We start from the raw sequence: 18,119 nt of genomic DNA, 5'->3' as shown, positions 1-18,119 counted from the left end.
GAAGCTTGCAACTTTTGCTCAGAGCCTACTCTTGGTGCACTGTGCGGAGAGCTGTATCCTTACATTCAATCAAACTATAGCTAATGTCAGAACACGAGTACACAACAGTATAGCACAGATTTTCCTCAAATTCAGAAGTTGGATAGGAAAGCATTAAACTTTGACAAATCGCTACTAACTTGAAGGATGGCGAAAATGTAAAATTATAAACATTTTTTGTTGTTCGAGTTTCAGCGATTCCCATCTTCTTCCTTGAAGATTGCCACATTAAGTTATAAAATGGAAAATCTTGCTTGATCAAACTTATTGAACTTGTTGAGGAGGTAACAGAGAGAATAAATAATGGTAATGTAGAAGATGTAATTTATCTGGATTTTCAAAAGGTCTTCGATAAGGTGTCCCACAATTGACTAATAAGGTCCCCTGACTCCACATTTTCTGACAAATAGCAGAATGGATTGTTACCATAAATTGTAATATATAAATTGACACGGTGCATAAGATGACTCAATTTTTCCAGCCTCAGTCAGTTTTTGTTGACCCCCCTCATGGTACGCTGTGCTCAAATAATAGTCAGACTCAAATATTCACTGCACAAATGCACGTTATACTTACTGGCACCTTATAACTGGATGCATGAGATCAAGCAGGTGATACAGGCTATGTTGTGAAAAGGTGCAGGAATTTAAGACATGCCCAACTCTTGCATTGGATGCTAATGACATTTCAAAATGGCGACAACCCACACCAGTAGTTCACTTTTACACTTGACGTATAAGCCAACCCCCTCATTTTGGAGGCTTTCTTGTGGCCTCAATGGTTCGACTTATATTCTGACTGTAGATACAGTAGCTAGCGCCAAGACAGAAAGCAGAGAATAAGAGTAAAGGATAGTTATTCAGAGTGGCAGAAGGTGGGAAGTAGCGTTCCACAAGGATCAGTGCTGGGATTACCGCTGCTCACAATAAATATTAACAATTTGGACTTTGGAATCTAAAGCACAATTTATAAATTTGTGAATGACGCCAAATTTTGCAGGGAGGGGGTGGCGGTAGTCAATACTGAGGAGGACTGCAAAAAGTTACAGGAGGACATTAATAAACTTGCAGAATGGGCAAATAATTGACAAATGAAGTTCAACAGAGATAAATATGAGTGTGTACATTTTGGAAGGAAGAATAGGGAAGCCACCTATTATTTGGAAGGTACAAATCTAGGTGGAATAGAGCTATGAGGGATCTCCGGCTGCTAATACATCAATCACTAAAAGCTGAGCCATAGGTTAGCAAGGTCATACAAGAGGTAAACCAAGCACTAGGTTTTATTTCCAGAGGGATAGAATTGACAAGTAGGGAAGTTATGCTCATACTGTAACACACCTTAGTTAGACCACTGCATGCAGTTCTGGTTGCCATATTATAAAAAGGATGTCAAGGCAATGGAGAGGATGCAGAGGAGATTCACAAGGATGATACCAGAAATGTGTGGACATGCATATTAGGAAGGGATTGACAGGCTGGCCTTCTTCTCTCTTGAGAAAGAGACCTGAGGGGTGACCTAATATAGGTCTTTAAAATTATGAAAGATTTTGATAAAGAGTGGGTAGAGGAGGAATGTTTCCTTTTATGGGGAAGAGCATAACTAGAGGCCATCAATATAAGATGGTCACCAAGAAGTCCAATTGGGAATTCAGAAGTAACTTCTTCACCCAAAGAGAGGTAAGAATGTCAAACTTGTTACCACAGGGAATGGTAGAAGTGAATAGAATAGATTGTATTTAAGGTGAAACTGGATAAATGTATTAAAGAGAAGGGGATAGATGATTACAATGGTAGGCTAAGATGAGATAAGATGAGAAAAGATGAGAGGAGGCTCGAGTGGAACATAAACACCAGCATGGACTGGTTGGGCTGAATGGTCTGTGTCTATGCCACAAATCCTATACAATCCTACGTAAATATTCCTGAGCAATAAAAAAAAACACTGCAATCCACTAACAGAATTGGACACATAATAACAGTCAATTAGCCAAACTGAAAAGCACCAGATAACTTTCAGGTTCACTTGTTAGCCTTTTAAATACAAACCATGCAACTCCAAAGGCTGTGCACATAGATTAGAAGTGCAAAAATAATGTGCGCCGCAGCCATTATAGATGAAAAAGGTAAATTTGTGTCCTCTATAATTTTGTGCATATCATGTTTTTATAGTTTTTTAAAAATGTCAATCCAGCACATTCTCAGATTTTGCAAACAAATATATCCAGATTAGAAACAGAACAAACCAATACAAGGCAAACAATATATAAGTTAGGCGTTTGGTAGCACAGAGCTTGAGTATTGCTGAAAAAAAAGATATGTTTAAGCTTTTTCTCTTGCACTCATCAGGATACTTGCAGGAATACCAATATAAGGGAGAAAATGACAATTTATACTGTTTGTGAAGAGTCTGCCGATTGGTTGGCGAGTGGCGTTGCCATGGAGAATGCACCACTGATGGGACTGACAGTTAACTGAAAGCATTGCTTGAAATTATATATAAATATAAAAAGTGTATTTGAAAATATATTAGAAATATGCTTTAAAATGAACAGAATCTACCTGGCCAATCTGTCACATTTCAAATGTTACATACTTTCTAATGTAAATTTCTGCCTTCCATCTAAAAAGTATAAAGCAACAAAGGCATTCATTTTTCATACACAGGAAAACACACAATATCAAAAACACATCTGCAAGCTTTTAACTGGCCTAACTTCTAATCGCCAACTTAAATATCAATTAACCTTTTAATCAATTCACTCAATATTGCTTATCAGACTTTGCCGTCATAAAGGGATACAGCCAGCTACTAAATAATGTTGTTTTATATGATTTAGTAATCTTGTCTGTGCAAACAGTGCATCATCCGAGTTACCACAAGCAATCTCGTGGAAGATTCGATATTGTGAAAAATTACGAATGTGTAACTGCTTATCTAAAACAAAAACAGAATTACCTGGAAAAACTCAGCAGGTCTGGCAGCATCGGTGGAGAAGAAAAGAGCTGACGTTTCGAGTCCTCATGACCCTTCAACAGAACTGAAGTATAGTTAGGAGAGAGGTGAAATATAAGCTGGTTTAAGGTGGGGGGGTGGGGTGGGGGGAGAGAAGTTGAGGGTGGGGTGGTTGTGGGGACAAGCAAGCAGTGATAGGAGCAGATAATCAAAAGATGTCACAAGCAAAAGGATCAAAGAGGTGTTGAAGGTGGTGATATTATCTAAGAAAAGTGCTAATTAAGAATGGATGGCAGGATACTCAAGGTACAGCTCTAGTGGGTGTGGGGTGGAAAGTGCTTCACTTGAAAGGAGTGTTTGGGCCCTTGGACGGTGAGGAGAGAGGAAGTGAAGGGGCAGGTGTTGCATCTTCTGCGTGGGCATGGGGAGGTGCCATAGGTGGGGAAATTTTCGTCTCCGTGCTCACTTCTTTGGGCAGGAGTCCTCTCCCCATTCAACGGATCCTTTTACCCACCTCCAATTTCGTCTCCGTGCTCACTTCTTTGGGCAGGAGTCCTCTCCCCGTTCAATGGATCCTTTTACCCACCTCCAATTCCCCACCTATGGCACCTCCCCATGCCCACGCAGAAGATGCAACACCTGCCCCTTCACTTCCTCTCTCCTCACCGTCCAAGGGCCCAAACACTCCTTTCAAGTGAAGCAGCATTTCACTTGCATTTCCCCTAACTTAGTCTACTGCATTCGTTGCTCCCAATGCGGTCTCCTCTACATTGGAGAGACCAGACACAAACTGGGCAACCGCTTTGCAGAACACCTGCGGTCTGTCCGCAAGAAAGACCCAAACCTCCCTGTCGCTTGCCATTTTAACACTCCACCCTGCTCTCTTGCCCACATGTCTGTCCTTGGCTTGCTGCATTGTTCCAGTGAAGCCCAATGCAAACTGGAGGAACAGCACCTCATCTTCCGACTAGGCACTTTACAGCCTTCCGGGCTGAATATTGAATTCAACAACTTTAGATCTTAAACTCCCCCTCCCCCCATCCCCATCCCGTTTCTTCCCCCTCCCCCACTTATTAAAAAAAAATTTATATAGATTCTTCTTTTCCCACCTATTTCCATTATTTTTAAATCTACAACTAATAGCTTGTTAGTCTCTCCACCCCACCCCCATTAGAGCTGTACCTTGAGTATCCTGCCATCCATTCTTAATTAGCACTTTTCTTAGATAACCTTCAACACCTCTTTGATCCTTTTGTCTGTGACATCTTTTGATTATCTGCTCCTATCACTGCTTGCTTGTCCCCACAACCACCCCACCCTCAACTTCTCTCTCCCCCTGCCCCCCACCTTAAACCAGCTTATACTTCACCCCTCTCCTAACTATACTTCAGTTCTGTTGAAGGGTCATGAGGACTCGAAACGTCAGCTCTTTTCTTCTCCACCGATGCTGCCAGACCTGCTGAGTTTTTCCAGGTAATTCTGTTTTTGTTTTGGATTTCCAGCATCCGCAGTAGCTTTTAGCTAACTGCTTATCTACTACGTTTTAGACATAATGCACCAGAAGTCATGTCTGTTAACTCCAAATATGCCCTAAACCTCTTTCACATGACTGGCAGAGATGCAAATTTGTTCAATGAGATCCAAATATATTAATTGTAACTTGTCAAATTCCTAATAACATAGCAATTCAACAAGCAGTCAAATTGCTTAAAACACTTCTTCAAAACTGTCAGCCACCATAACCCCCCTCTTCAGACTTTCAAGTAGGATAAAATACAAATTTTACTGTTATATGTAAAAGATCACATTGCCTGCAATTCCTAAGAAAACACTAATACAATTTCCAGGAACCACTTATCTCCGAGTGCCTCCGAGGACACGGCATCCAAATGTTTTGTGGCAATGACCCTACTCCCCTACTTCCACACTAGCAACTCAACATCTATGAACATGGCTATGGAAGATGTGCTAATTGCACAAATATGAAACTGTAGATCTAAACCCAAGTAATGCAATTGCTTGAAATTATACATCAAGATAAAAGCAAAATACTGCAGATGCTGGAAATCTTAAATAAGAACAGAAAATGTTGGAGAAACTCAGCAGGTCTGACAGCATCTGTGGAGGGAGAAACAGAGTTAAAGTTTCGAGTCTGTATGACTTTTCTTCAGAGCTAAAGGGAAGTAAAAACGTGATGGAATTTATACTGTTTAAGTGGGGAGTGGAGCAGGTGAAGCTGTTTAGAAGGGCGGCGATAGGTGGGGGCTAAGGAGAGATTGACAAAGATATCATGGACACAAGACAAAGGGACTGTTAATGGTAGTGGTAAGGGCTAAAGAAGGCGCTGACATTGGCATAAAGGTAAGAAAGCAGGATGTGTGAATAGCGGGACAAGGGTCAGCCCCGTGAAAGAACAACATGGAACAAGTAACAGATGGCTCTTTTGGGGGTGGGGTGTGGGGAGGGGGCTATGGTTGGGGGAAAAGGATAGGAAAAGGGGGCAAAGGAGGGGGCAAAAAGGGAGTGAAAAGGGGGTAAAAAGGGGTAAAAACAATGAATAAAAATAAGTAAATAAAAAATAAATCTTAAAAAAGGATTGAAAAAGGGGTATAGAGGAGGGAGCTCAAGGTCTGAAGTTGTTGAACTCAATGCTAAGTCCAGAAAGCTGTAAAGGTGAGGTGTTGTTCCTTCAGTTTGCGTTGGACTTCATTGGACCATTGCAGCAGGCCAAGGGCAGACATGTGGGCATGAGAGCAGGATGGTGTGTTGAAATGGCAAGTGACAGGAAAGTCTGGATCACGCTTGTGGACAGACTGAAGGTTTTCTACAAAATGGTCACCCCAATGTAGCAAAGACCCCCATTGGGAGCAGCGAATGCAGTAGGCCAAATTGAAAGAGGTGCAAGTGAAGCGCTGCTTCACCTGAAAGGAGTGTTTGGGGTCCTTGGACATTGAGGAGGGAGGAGGTAAAGGGGCAGGTGCAGGTGTTGCACCTTCTGCGATTGCATGGGAAGGTGCCTTCGGAAAGGGATGAGATGTTGGGGATGATGGAAGAGTGGGCCAGGGTGTTCCGGAAGGAGCTGTCCCTACGGAATGCTGACATGGGGGTGAGGGGAAGATGTTTTTGGTGGTGGCATCATGCTGGAGTTGGTGGAAATGGCGGAGGATGGTCCTTTGAATGTGGAGGCTGGTGGGGTGAAAAGTGAGGACCAGGGGGACCCTATCATATCTCTGAGAGGGAGGGGAAGGTGTGAGGGCAGAGGCGCGGTAGATGGGTTGGTCACGGTTGAGGGTCCTGTCAACCACAGTGGGTGGGAAGCCTCGGTTAAGGAAGACACAACAGAAGCGCCGTTTCGGAAGGTGGCATCATTGGAACAAATGCAACAGAGGCGAAGGAACTGAGAGAATGGGATGGAGTCCTTACAGGAAGCAGGTTGTGAGAAGCCGTAGTCGAGGTAGCGAGACCAGGTGGGAAGCTCACCAGTTACAAGCCCAGCCTTCACTGCTTCCTTGGGAAGAGAATTCCACACTCTGATGACCCTCAGAGAAAAAAATTCTCCTCATTTCAGTCTTAAAAAGCTCTTATTCCTAAACTGTTGTCTCCTAGTTCCAGTCTCCCCCACAAGTGGAAACATCCTCCCAGTATCTACCCTATCAAGTCCTCTCAGGATCTTATATGTTTCAGTAAGATCACCTTTCATTCTTTTAAACTCCAATGGGTATAGGCCCAACCTGTTCAACCTTTCTTCATCCCAGGAATGAGTCAAATGAACATGTGGATAAATTAAAATCGGGGATGCTCAAGAGGTCAGAATTAGAGGACTGTAGATATCTCAGAGGGTTATGCGTTATGCAATATTACTCTTTCCAGTTCTATCTCAAGAGTGTGCTGCATAATTTAACAAATGTAACTTTTAATGACTTGTTATTTTGGATGACTGCCAGGTTCAAGGCTGTATATCCTATATAATACTAAGACATGACTAAATGTAAACATTTGAGCTTAAAGGTAAGGTTCAATCTTCCCACAGATAAAATTACTTTTTAGGATTGGTTCTTCCACAAGTATGCAGGCCTTAAACCCTCGAGGTCTTTTTTCCTTACCCCAAACAGGCTTCACTGAAATTGATGAACTAGAGATTTTGTAATCTTCTTCAGTCATCACCAGCCCCAGTGCAAAATGTAACCTGTTTTCATTTAAATAATCTACTAAAAACCACAGGGTGTTATGAGGCTATGCCCCTTTATTTTTGAAAATATGATTTTTCAACTTTCAACTGACTGGGACTTTTGCAATTTGAGCTGAGACAGAGGAAACTGCTTAAAAATGCAAGGCCACATTCCACGGTGGAGGTGAGAGAGCAACAAATCATCCTCAGGGGACTGTGAAGAGAGAAGCATTTCCTTTAACCCAGGCACGCATCGAAACTCAGGGAGAGACATTAAAAACGCAAAGTGCTGGATATTGAAATAATGATTGTCACAGAGAGACCCACCCAAAACCTCTTGGAAATACACAATGGGTGAAGTATTTCAAGGCAACGCTGCCAGCCACTCGAGAGAGATTGCAAGTAACACAGGCAGTGTCCAGAAAACCTTCAGCAGAGGAAACAAGCTGAGGGCTGCTCACTCTCTCTCTCCCTCCCTCTCTTTTGGAATAAGTGTGTTGCCCAGTTCGAGAAGCTAACTCTACCAGAAACCTACCAGCAAGCAAGATCTCGCAATAATTGCAACATCTTCCTCATCTGACCACATCAGCAAACCTAAATCAGTCACAATGTTTAAAATCTAAACTTAGGAGGACAATCAAAGGACACTTAACCACATACTCTTCTACCTTTTTTTTTTACTGGACTTTAACTCCCCTTATTTCTAACGCGTGTGTATGAGAGTGCGAATGTCGAATGCTTGACGTCACACTTCTATTATTTTTCTCGGGTTTAGTGGTTAATAATTTTGCTCTTTGACTCAAGAAAACCTTGTTAGATTGAATCCTTGTTGTTCACAGCTTAAATAGTTAAATACATTCTAATTTGGAAAAGGGCATATCCTTGTGAAAAAGAAGCTTAAAATCTTTGTTGACCAACCAAGGAGGGGAGCCAGTTCACGTCTTCTCACCTGGTCATTGGGGGGTTGTATCTGGAATTGTTCCCACAGGCTGACAAAAGAATTGGAGTGGGTAAAGTGTATTGTTCCTTCAAAAACAATTTAAAAACTGCAAAAGGTTTTTTCGGGTCTGTAATACTAAAGTGTTAAAATGTCCACATTCGATGTCAATGCTTTCATAGAGCAGGATGAGATAACTGACGGGAAATTATGGGCACTGTCCTATGAAGAATTAAAAGGTGTAGCTAGGCACTTAGAGGAGGCATTCCACCCGAAAGCTAGAACAATGGAAATTTTAAAACAGTTGGCAAAACATCTAGAAGTGGAAACTGAGGACACTGAAACAGATAAATTAGTGACAGAAAAATTAAGAATGGAGTAGTGGAAATTGGAACTGGAATTTGATGAAAGGGGAAAACAGAGGGGCAGGAACAGGAAGAGAGAGAGAGACAGGAATAGAAGGAAGAGAAAGAATTCCAGGAAAGGGAGAAGGAAAGGGAGTTTAAATTAAAACAACTCAAGCTGAGACGGGAGGATCTCACTGTCCATTGAAGATACCCCTAACTCAGACTTGAGGTATTCAAGTTTGCTCATTTAATGCCTAAGTTTGATGAAGAAGAGGTGGGTGCCTTCTTTATCTCTTTTGAAAGGGTAGCACAGCAGTTAAAGTGGCCAGCCCAACACTGGTCCTTGCTGCTGCACAGTAAGCCGACAGGAAAAGCTCACAAAGTTTACTCCCTCTTGCTTGAGACAAGTGCAACAAGCTATGAGGAAGCAAAGGGAGGTATTTTACGTGTGTACCAGTTAGTACCGGAAATGTGCCGTCAGAAATTCCATACCTTAAGGAAACCGTCTGACCAGACGTACCTGGAAATTGAATTGCTTGAACAGCTTGCCTTTGTCGGGTGGGTATAGGCGCTTAAAATTGAGGCCACCTAATTTTCCTCAAGGAGTTCAAAAACTCCATATCCTTCCCGATATGAACTCACACAGAGGAACAGAGAGTAACAGGAGCCAGACAGGCAGCAACCCTACCTAATGGTTTTGAGCTTCATAAACCCTCATCCCAAAGGAAATCATTCCCCTAGTCGCCCCCAACCAACTGAAAAAAAATAGAAGGTGGGAGCGTGATAGGAAACTGAGCAACCCTGGGAGAGAAGGGACGACTGGAAACACAGGGGGTCCTCCTCTGGCTAGAAGGGATGGTGCTGAGAAGAGGAGTGAGGCCAAGAAGCTTGTGTGTTCTAACAGCCACAAGGCAAGACACTTCCGTGCTGATTGCTGAAGGTTACTGGAAAAACCTGTGGGATTTGTTGGGGCACACAAATCTCACGCAGAAAATGGGAATCAGACAGAGAGCAGAGCAAACTATGGCTGTGGCACCAAATCCCTTAGACGCACTACTGAGAGTGCAGTTGAGTTTAAAAAGATCCCTGAGAGTTATAAGGATCAGTAGGATCAAAAGTGATAGCAATCCCTATAGCCTCAGGGAAACTGAACGATGTCAGGGAGACAGAACAGCTGCGACAGAAAGTGCCTGACATTTTCCCTGACCGTGTGGTAACCTGGTCTATGGCCAGGCAACTCCGTCAGGGGAGGCTGAAGTGGCACTGCAAACAGATGACCCTATTGTCTGGTTAACTGAGACCTTTTTCCGGAGTCTAGTGGACCCTAAGGAAGTAATAAATAGCTCTGAAGAGTGATACGGACTTGAAACATTAACTCTGGCTTTCTCTCCACAGATGCTGTCAGACCTGCTGAGTTTTTCCAGTATTTTTTGTTTTTGTTTCAGATTTCCAGCATCCGCAGTATTTTGCCTTTATAATAAGTATGTCTTCCTTGGTTGTGGCTCAGCAAGCCAACCTGCTGTTAAAAAGATTTGCCCAGGCTGCCCAAACGGAAGCTGAGGTAGAGGCAATACCTGAATGCTACTACATCAAAAATGAGGTGATGAGGAAGTGGAAACCCCCTCACAGACCTGCAAACGAGGAGTGGACAGTGATCCATCAGGTAGGGGTGCAATCGAGGTACCATGGGGAAATATTAAGGCTAGCACACGAAATCCAAATGGCTGGGCATGTTGGTATATGAAAAACCTAAGTCGGGATCAGCCAGCAGCTTTATTGGCCGCACCTCCATTAGGATGTAATAAGGTTTTGGAGATCCTGCCACACCTGCCATGTTGTGGGGAAACCCAGCCTGCAATAAAACCTGCACCTCTGATTCACGTGCTGGCTTTTGGGGAACCATTCAGCAAGATGCTGGTGAACTGTGGTGGGGCCCCTGCCCAAGGCAAAAGGGGGCTACCTATTCATTCTTACCATCGTGGATGTGGCTACCCACTTCCAAGAGGCAGTTCCCCGGAGAACCATATCTGCTAAAATAATGGTGGGGGAACTAACAAAATTCTTTACTCAGTATGGATTGCCCACCGAGATCCAGTTGGACCAGGGTACAAATTCATGTCCAAAATATTTCAGGAAGCCATTGGTAAACCGGGCACAAAGTCCTCAGCGTATCACCCGCAGTTGTGAGGGGTGCTAGAACGGTACCACCAGACCCTAAAAACAATGACCAGGGCATATTGCCATGAGTACCCATGACTGGGATAAAGAACTAAGTTTTCTCCTGTTTACTACCAGGGACTCACCCAATGAATCCATCAGTTTTACTTTGTTTGAATTAGTTTACAGGCACCAAGTAAGAGGTCCTCTGAAACTAATCAAGGAGAATTTTTTAGAGCAGAAGGAGGAAGTCTCCAAGTTAGATTACGTAACCGTGTTCCGTTGGCAACTCACGAGACCCTGTAATGTGGCTCGAGAACACTTACAAATCTCCCAACAGCAATGAAAAAATAGGCAGACAAACATGCCAGAGCCCAAACCTTTCAGCCAGACTACTTGCTAGTGCTCCAACCAAGACTGGGTGAAACCCTAAAAGCCCAGTTCAGTGGCCAGTACAGAGTAGCAAAGAAGCTTGGGTAGGTAAGCTACCTAACCGACACCCCATACCACAGGAAAACGCATAAAGCTGTGTCATATCAACATGATAAGACAATATCACAGCTGAGAAGGGGGACAAGCAGGAAATGGTCTGTCCAATAACAACAGACCTGGAGGAGGAGAGGAACAGTGAGGATGAATTGGAGGAAGATGTGGTTGAGGCCCACAATGAGCCCCCTACTGTCCGGCTAACAAACATAGAAATTCAAGCAAATTTGGACACCATATTCACCCACCTAAATGCAGAACAGCAAGAAGCCTGACGAGGCTGCTCACTGCATTTAAAAGTATTTGTAGAGGCAAGCCAGGCTGCACCACTTTAGCTCTACGTGATGTGGATGTGGGAAAAGCCCCTCCTATAAAGCAAATTCCCTACCATCTAGGTCCAGAAAAGCTGGCCCAGATTTGGGAGGAGATTAACTGCGTGCTGGAGCACCAAGTCATATTATTACCCTTCTGCAAAAGGGTAAATAATATTGTGTTTGAACAGGTTGCTAGGGTGCATGCAAAAGGTGATTTGATTTCCCATTTCCAATTTTCTTATACATCCCCCAAACAAATTACTGAGCCACATTCTTCCTTCCCGATGTCACAGCTGAGATCGGGAACTTGCCAATTGAAAAGGGCCAAGGCACAAAATGAAATATCATCACCCTGCCCTTATGCACTGCTACGGAAATGCAGCACCTCACTAGAAGTACAAATTATTTTCATTCTTAACCCTCGGGATTTGCTGCCTGTATGGTAAACAAAAGTCAAGTATGTTGTACATGGGGAATGTGTCAATTCTCAGCGACTTTAACGTATCCCTTGCATTGTATTTTAAAAATGGTATCAATGCAGAAGGTAAACAAAACTTTATTTTAAATTCAGTGGGTTGCTTTTATCATCATTAATTGTGCACAGAGACAGGTGATGTTATTGGGTATATCCAGTAGTCATCCCCAATTAGCATGCAAAGAAATATTCCCTATCTTTACTGTGATGTAGGCATTTTAATATGAAAAGTTATAAAACCAAACTTTCCTTTTCTTTCAGGCATGAATCTGTAGGCATCAATAAAAAGACGACTCATTAGACTTGCCTTTCTTAGGTGTGTAGTAAAAATTGTAGATAGTCCTCATAACCATTTCTTGAAGTGGTGGAACTGTGTCATTTTCCATTCCTATTGTCTGGATTTCATCTGGTACAGTAATGGTCAGCTGCCTATGGGTGAATGAAAGCTTCACTTCTTCATTTTGCACAGAGGAACCACAACTGTGGTTAAACAGGGAAGAAAAACATACATCCAAAAGTCACTGCAATGTTAGAGTCACCATTTTATTTGATGCTACAGCAACCTTTGATCTAATCAAAAGTTCTCCTATTGCATTAAAGAGATTTCTAGTAGTACATTTCCCAACAACTTTGACATATCTTATTGGCAATGTGGAGCTTGAAATTAGCCAGATTTCTTCTCAACGCTGATGTTGATGATCTCCCCTTAATTCTATAACAAACGTTTTAATCTTTTAGGAAAGGCATAATAAATACGGAATGAATAGTTTGATTTTAATATAGGCACATTGAAATAAATAGATTAGGCTGGATTTAGCTCAACAGCGAATGAAGGGCGCCAGTGTTCATTACACTTAACCACAGAATTTTTGTGATTTTGCGCGCAACTTGCTGTAAATTACATTGCCAAAACAGAGCAGCGCCCTCTACAGGGAATCTGGAACTTGTGTGAACTGGACAACTGTCTCTCTCTTTATCCAATCAGATTGAAGAATCGTTAATGAGGTCTGAAGCAGGAATTGTCAGAATATTTAATTCAATGTAAAATCAGGTCGGGAAAGTGAAATAAAAAGAGGGGGAAAAGGAAAATGGGATTAAGAGACAGATAAAGTTGAAATCTGAAAGCATGACATTCCACACTTAGCTAACTTTCAGTATTATAGAGGTTATTTGTAAGTAATTGAGACTTGGCATGCTTTTACGTTTACTTACACTGGGTCGGACAAACCCTAACATTTTCAGGCAACTTCTGGCTTAAGAATAGATAACAGTGTGTTGTGGAAAATGGTTGTTTTTCAGACTGGAGCTAGTAGACAGTGGTGTTGCCCAAGGGTCAATGCTAGGACCATCACCTTTTGATAGATATATATATATATATAAATAAAAATAAATGACATAGATATTGGAATACAAAGTAAAATACTACAGAAGCTGGAAATCTGAAACAACAACAGAAAAAGCTGGAAAAACTCACCAGGTCTAGCAGCATCTGTGGACAGAGAAAGAGAGTTAACGTTTTGAGTCTGTTTCACCCTTCTTCAGAGCTAAAGAGAAATAGAAATGTGATACAATTTATACTGTTTAAAGGGGGTGGAGCAGGTCAAGCAGAATAGAAGGCCAGCAATAGATGGGGACAAAGGCGAGATTAACAAAGATGTTATGAACAAAAGGGAGTGAGAATGGTAATGGTGAGGGCTAAAAAAGGTGCTGATAGTGGCATTAAGGTAAGAAAGCAGAATGTGATAATAGCAGAACAAAGGGTAAGAACAACATGGAACAAATACCAGGCGGCTCTTTTGGGGGTGGGGTGGGGGAAAAAAGGAGAGGAAATGGGATAAAAGGGGGGATTAAAAAAGGGGTAAAGCAATGAATACATAAATAAAAATAAGTGGATAAAAAATAAAACTGAATGTCGAAAAAAGAGTTTAAAAAAGGGGGAAGATAGAGGGGAGTGTTCATGGTCTTAAGTTGTTGAACTCAATGTTAAGTCCGGAGTGGTGTAAAGTGCCTAATCGGAAGATAAGGTGCTGTTCCTCCAGTTTGCGTTGGGCTTCACTGGAATATTGCAGCAGGCCAAGGGCGGACACGTGGGCATGAGAGCAGGGTGGTGTGTTGAAATGGCAAGCGACAGGGAGGTCTGGGTAATGCTTGCAGACAGACCGAAGGTGTTCTGCAAAGTGGTCACCCAGTCTGTGTTTGGTCTCTCCAACGCATTGAGAGCAGCAAATGCAGCAGACCAAATTGAAAAAGGTGCAAGTGAAACGCTGCTTCACCTGAAAGGAGTGTTTGGGCCCTTGGACGGTGAGGAGGGAGGAGGTAAAGGGGCAGGTGTTGCACCTTCTGCAATTGCGTGGGGAGGTGCCGTGGGAAGGAGCTGAGGTGTTGGGGGTGATGGAGGAGTGGGCCATGGTGTCCTGGAAGGAACGGTCCCTTTGGAATGCTGATATGGGGTGGGGGGGGGGGGGGGGGGGGGGGGGGCGGGGGGGAGAGAGAAGATGTGTTTGGTGGTGGCATCATGGAGTTGGTGGAAATGGTGGAAGATGATCCCTTGAATGCAGAGACTGGTGGGGTGAAAAGTGAGGACAAGGGGGACCCTATCATGGTTCTGGGAGGGAGGGGAGGGTGTGAGGGCAGAGACGCAGGAGATGGGTCGGACACGGTTTAGGGCCCTGTCAACCACAGTGGGTGGGAAACCTTGGTTAAGGAAGAAGGAAGACATGTCAGGAGCGCTGTTTTGAAAAGTGGCATCACGGAACATATGCAATGGAGGTGAAGGAACTGAGAGAATGGGGTGGAGTCCTTACAGGACGGAGGGTGTGAGGAGCTGTAGTCGAGGTAGCTGTGGGAGTCGGTGTGCTTGTAATGAATATTGTTGGACAGTCTGTTACCAGAAATGGAGACAGAGGTCAAAGAAGGGAAGGGAAGTGTAGGAGATACTGGTCCTCACTTTTCACCCCACCAGCCTCCGTATTCAAAGGATCATCCTCCGCCATTTCTGCAAACTCCAGCACGATGCCACCACCAAACACATCTTCCCTTCATCCCCACTGTTGGCATTCCGCAGGGGCCATTCCCTCTGGGAGACGCTGGTCCACTCCTCCATCACCCCCAACAGCTCATCCCTTTCCCACAACACCTTCCCATACAATCACAGAAGGTGCAACACCTGCCCCTTTACCTCCTCACCTTCCAAGGGCCCAAACACTCCTTTCAGGTGAAGCAGCGCTTCACTTGCACCTCCTTCAATTTGGTCTACTGCATTTGCTGCTCCCAATGTGGTCTCCTCTTTGTGGAACACCTTCAGTCTGTCCGCAAGCGTGATCCAGGCCTTTCCTGTTGCTTGCCATTTCAACACACCACCCTGCTCTCATGCCCACATGTCCGCCCTTGGCCTGCTGCAACGTTCTAGTGAAGCCCAATGCAAACTGGAGGAACAGCTCCTCATCTTCCGACTAGGCACTTTACAGCCTTCCGGACTTGATATTGAGTTCAACAACTTAAGACCATGAACACTCTCCTCTATCCTCATCCCTTTTTTCGACATTCATTTTTATTTTTTATCTACTTATTTTTAATTTTTTTAAAATTAATTTATACATTGTTTTATTTCCTTTTTATCCCTCCTTGTATCCCATTTTCTATCCTTTTTTCCCCAGAATCACGCCTACCCCCACACCCATCCCCTCTGTTATTTGTTCCATGTTGTTCTTACACACAGTGCTTACCCTTGCTCTATTATCACATTCTACTTTCTTACCTTAATGCCACTATCAGCACCTTTTTAGCCCTTACCACTACCATTATCACTCCCGTTGTCCTTTTGCTCCTAACATCTTTGTTAATCTCTCCTTTGTCCCCACCTATTACTGGCCTTCTATTCAGTTTGACCTGCTCCACCCCCTTTAAACAGTATAAATCTCATCACATTTCTATTTCTCTTTGGCTCTGAAGGGTCATACAGACTCAAAACGTTAACTCTCTTTCTCTCTCCACAGATGCTGCTTGGCCTGGTGAGTTTTTCCAGCATTTTCTGTTGCTGTTTTGTAAAACTTCAAAATTTCTCAATGATTCCAAACTTGGAGATGTGGCTGACAATGAGGATACCACTAATCAACTGCAACAGGTTTTAGACAGGCTGGCAAATTGGACAGACAATTGGCAGATGGAATTTAATAGAGAGAAATGTGAGGTGTTGCACTTTGGCAGAATCAAGAGGCAATAAAGACTGAAGGGCATAGTTCTGAGTACAGAAGGACAGAGGGACTGGAGGGAAGGGAAGTGGTGGTTCTTGTGTGTAGATCTTTGAAGGTGGCAGGACATACTGAGAGAGCAATTAGCAAAGCACATGAAATCTTCAGTTTCATAAATAGAGGTACAAAAGCAGGGAATTTATGCATAATCTGTTTCAAACTTTGGTTAATGTACAACTAGAGCATTGTGTCCATTTCTGGTCACTACACTTAAAGGGTCATTGAGGAAATTTACTAGAATGGTTCCAGGGATGAGAGACTTGAGCTACAAGGTTAGATTAGAGAAGTTGGGGTTAATCTCCTTGGAGGCAACGAAATAGAGGGGAGATTTGATAAAGGTCCAAGGTTATGACAAGGTGTAGATAAGGTACACAAAGAAAAACTGTTCCCATTAGCTGATGGTGCAAGGACTAGGGGACACATATAAGGTTTTCAGCAAGATATAGAACAGATGTGAGGAAGAACTTTTTTTTATATAAGTAATGAGTGGTAATGACCTGGAACTCGCTGCATATGAGGGTGCTGGAAACAGAAATGATTAATGATTTCACAAGGAAATTGGATGGGTGAAATAAAGTTGTACGGCTATGGGGATAGTGCAGGGAATGGGGCTGTTTGATCTTTCTGCAGAGGCGTCATGAACTCAATGGGCCAAATGGGGAAGACAGTGGCAATGGTAATGTCATTGGGCTAGTAATCCAGAGGCCCAGGCTAATGTTCTGGGGCAAGGGGTGAAATCCCACTATGGCAGCTGGTGCAATCTAAATTCAATTAATAATCTGGAATTGGAAAGTTAGACTCAGTAATGGTGACCCTGAAACCATTGACAATTGTCCAAAAAAAAATCTGGATCACTAATGTCCTTTAGGGAAGGAAATCTGCTGCCCTTGCTGAGTCTGGCCTACATGTGACTCCAGATCCACAGTAATGTGGTTGACTCTTAACTGCCCTCTGAAATGGTGCAGCAAGCCACTCAAGGGCAATTAGGGATGGTCAATAAATGCTGACCTTGCCACCAACGCCCACATCCCAAGAAAGGTTAAAAAAAGGCCTCTTCCTGTGCCAAAACGATTCTATGACTCTCCATGACTCCATGAGTTTAAAGGGTAACGAGCGGCTAAGTACACCAACTTCACACCATTCCATCAATTTAAATGGAGAACCTCTTGGCACAATTCCATTTCCGCAGAGCTTCTGGCGAAGCAGGGGATTTCAGACTGCAACTTCCCAACTTCCACAATTAACTGCGTTGTGTGCTGTTGACATAAATTGCTGTCCAACTTGCACTTCAGTGACGGTGAGCACCATTAACCTTACTGTTATTTTTACAGCAAAATTTGGACCAATATTTAAAAATTTCATACGTATTTAATTTGGGTTCCACAGCCCAATAATTCGAAAGCTCACTGAAAGCAGATTAATATATTAATTCACTACTTAATGATCTGATTCATAAAACCATTGAAAAATGCATGGAAGGCACAATAAATCACCCATACAATGAAAATAATAATGCAATAAGCTTTTATTGCATTATGGATATCATTTGAAATGAATGTTCACATAATACTCATTTGCCCTTTCACCTCAATATACGAGTCAGATAATTAACTCATTGGGGAAACAAATGCTTAAAGAGAGTACATTTCAATAGTTCGTTCTGAGATTTCTTCCAGTGCATGGATCTCAATGGAGATGACATCAGTGCCAGCAATTCCTTGTTTTGTTTTATATTCACTGTACCTCTCAGCTTTTAGATCTTATGCTGGCAAAGTTTATATAGAGTGTTTCTAAAATAAACTGTTTTTATTTACATGCAGCTTTCTTGTAGGATCATCTTGAATTCAATTCAGATCACTCATTGGGAAAAACTTAAAGCACATGAAATGGAGAAGTCATGATCTGGCAACAGTGAAAGTCAAAGATGTCCTTTGTCCAGAAAAGAATCACATGATCATACTTATCCTCCACAGGCAACACCCTCCAATATC

General features: G+C 42.9%; 1 protein-coding gene across 3 annotated transcripts in view; it reads right to left on the bottom strand.

Annotated features, from left to right (window-relative positions):
• Nucleotides 1–18,119, bottom strand: part of lrrc28 (leucine rich repeat containing 28) — a 62,804-nt gene that overhangs the window by 5,143 nt on the left and 39,542 nt on the right. For all 3 annotated transcript variants that reach the window (XM_078530371.1, XM_078530370.1, XM_078530372.1), the window contains one exon: nucleotides 12,186–12,358. In XM_078530371.1, coding sequence (XP_078386497.1) covers nucleotides 12,186–12,358 — 173 coding nt within the window. The remainder of the gene's footprint in view (nucleotides 1–12,185; nucleotides 12,359–18,119) is intronic.

This window comes from Cetorhinus maximus, chromosome 26 (genome assembly GCF_964194155.1).
Source record: "Cetorhinus maximus chromosome 26, sCetMax3.hap1.1, whole genome shotgun sequence".
Lineage (NCBI taxonomy): Eukaryota > Metazoa > Chordata > Chondrichthyes > Lamniformes > Cetorhinidae > Cetorhinus > Cetorhinus maximus.
Note: the sequence above shows the minus strand (reverse complement) of the source record. Positions and strands in the feature narration are given on the sequence as shown.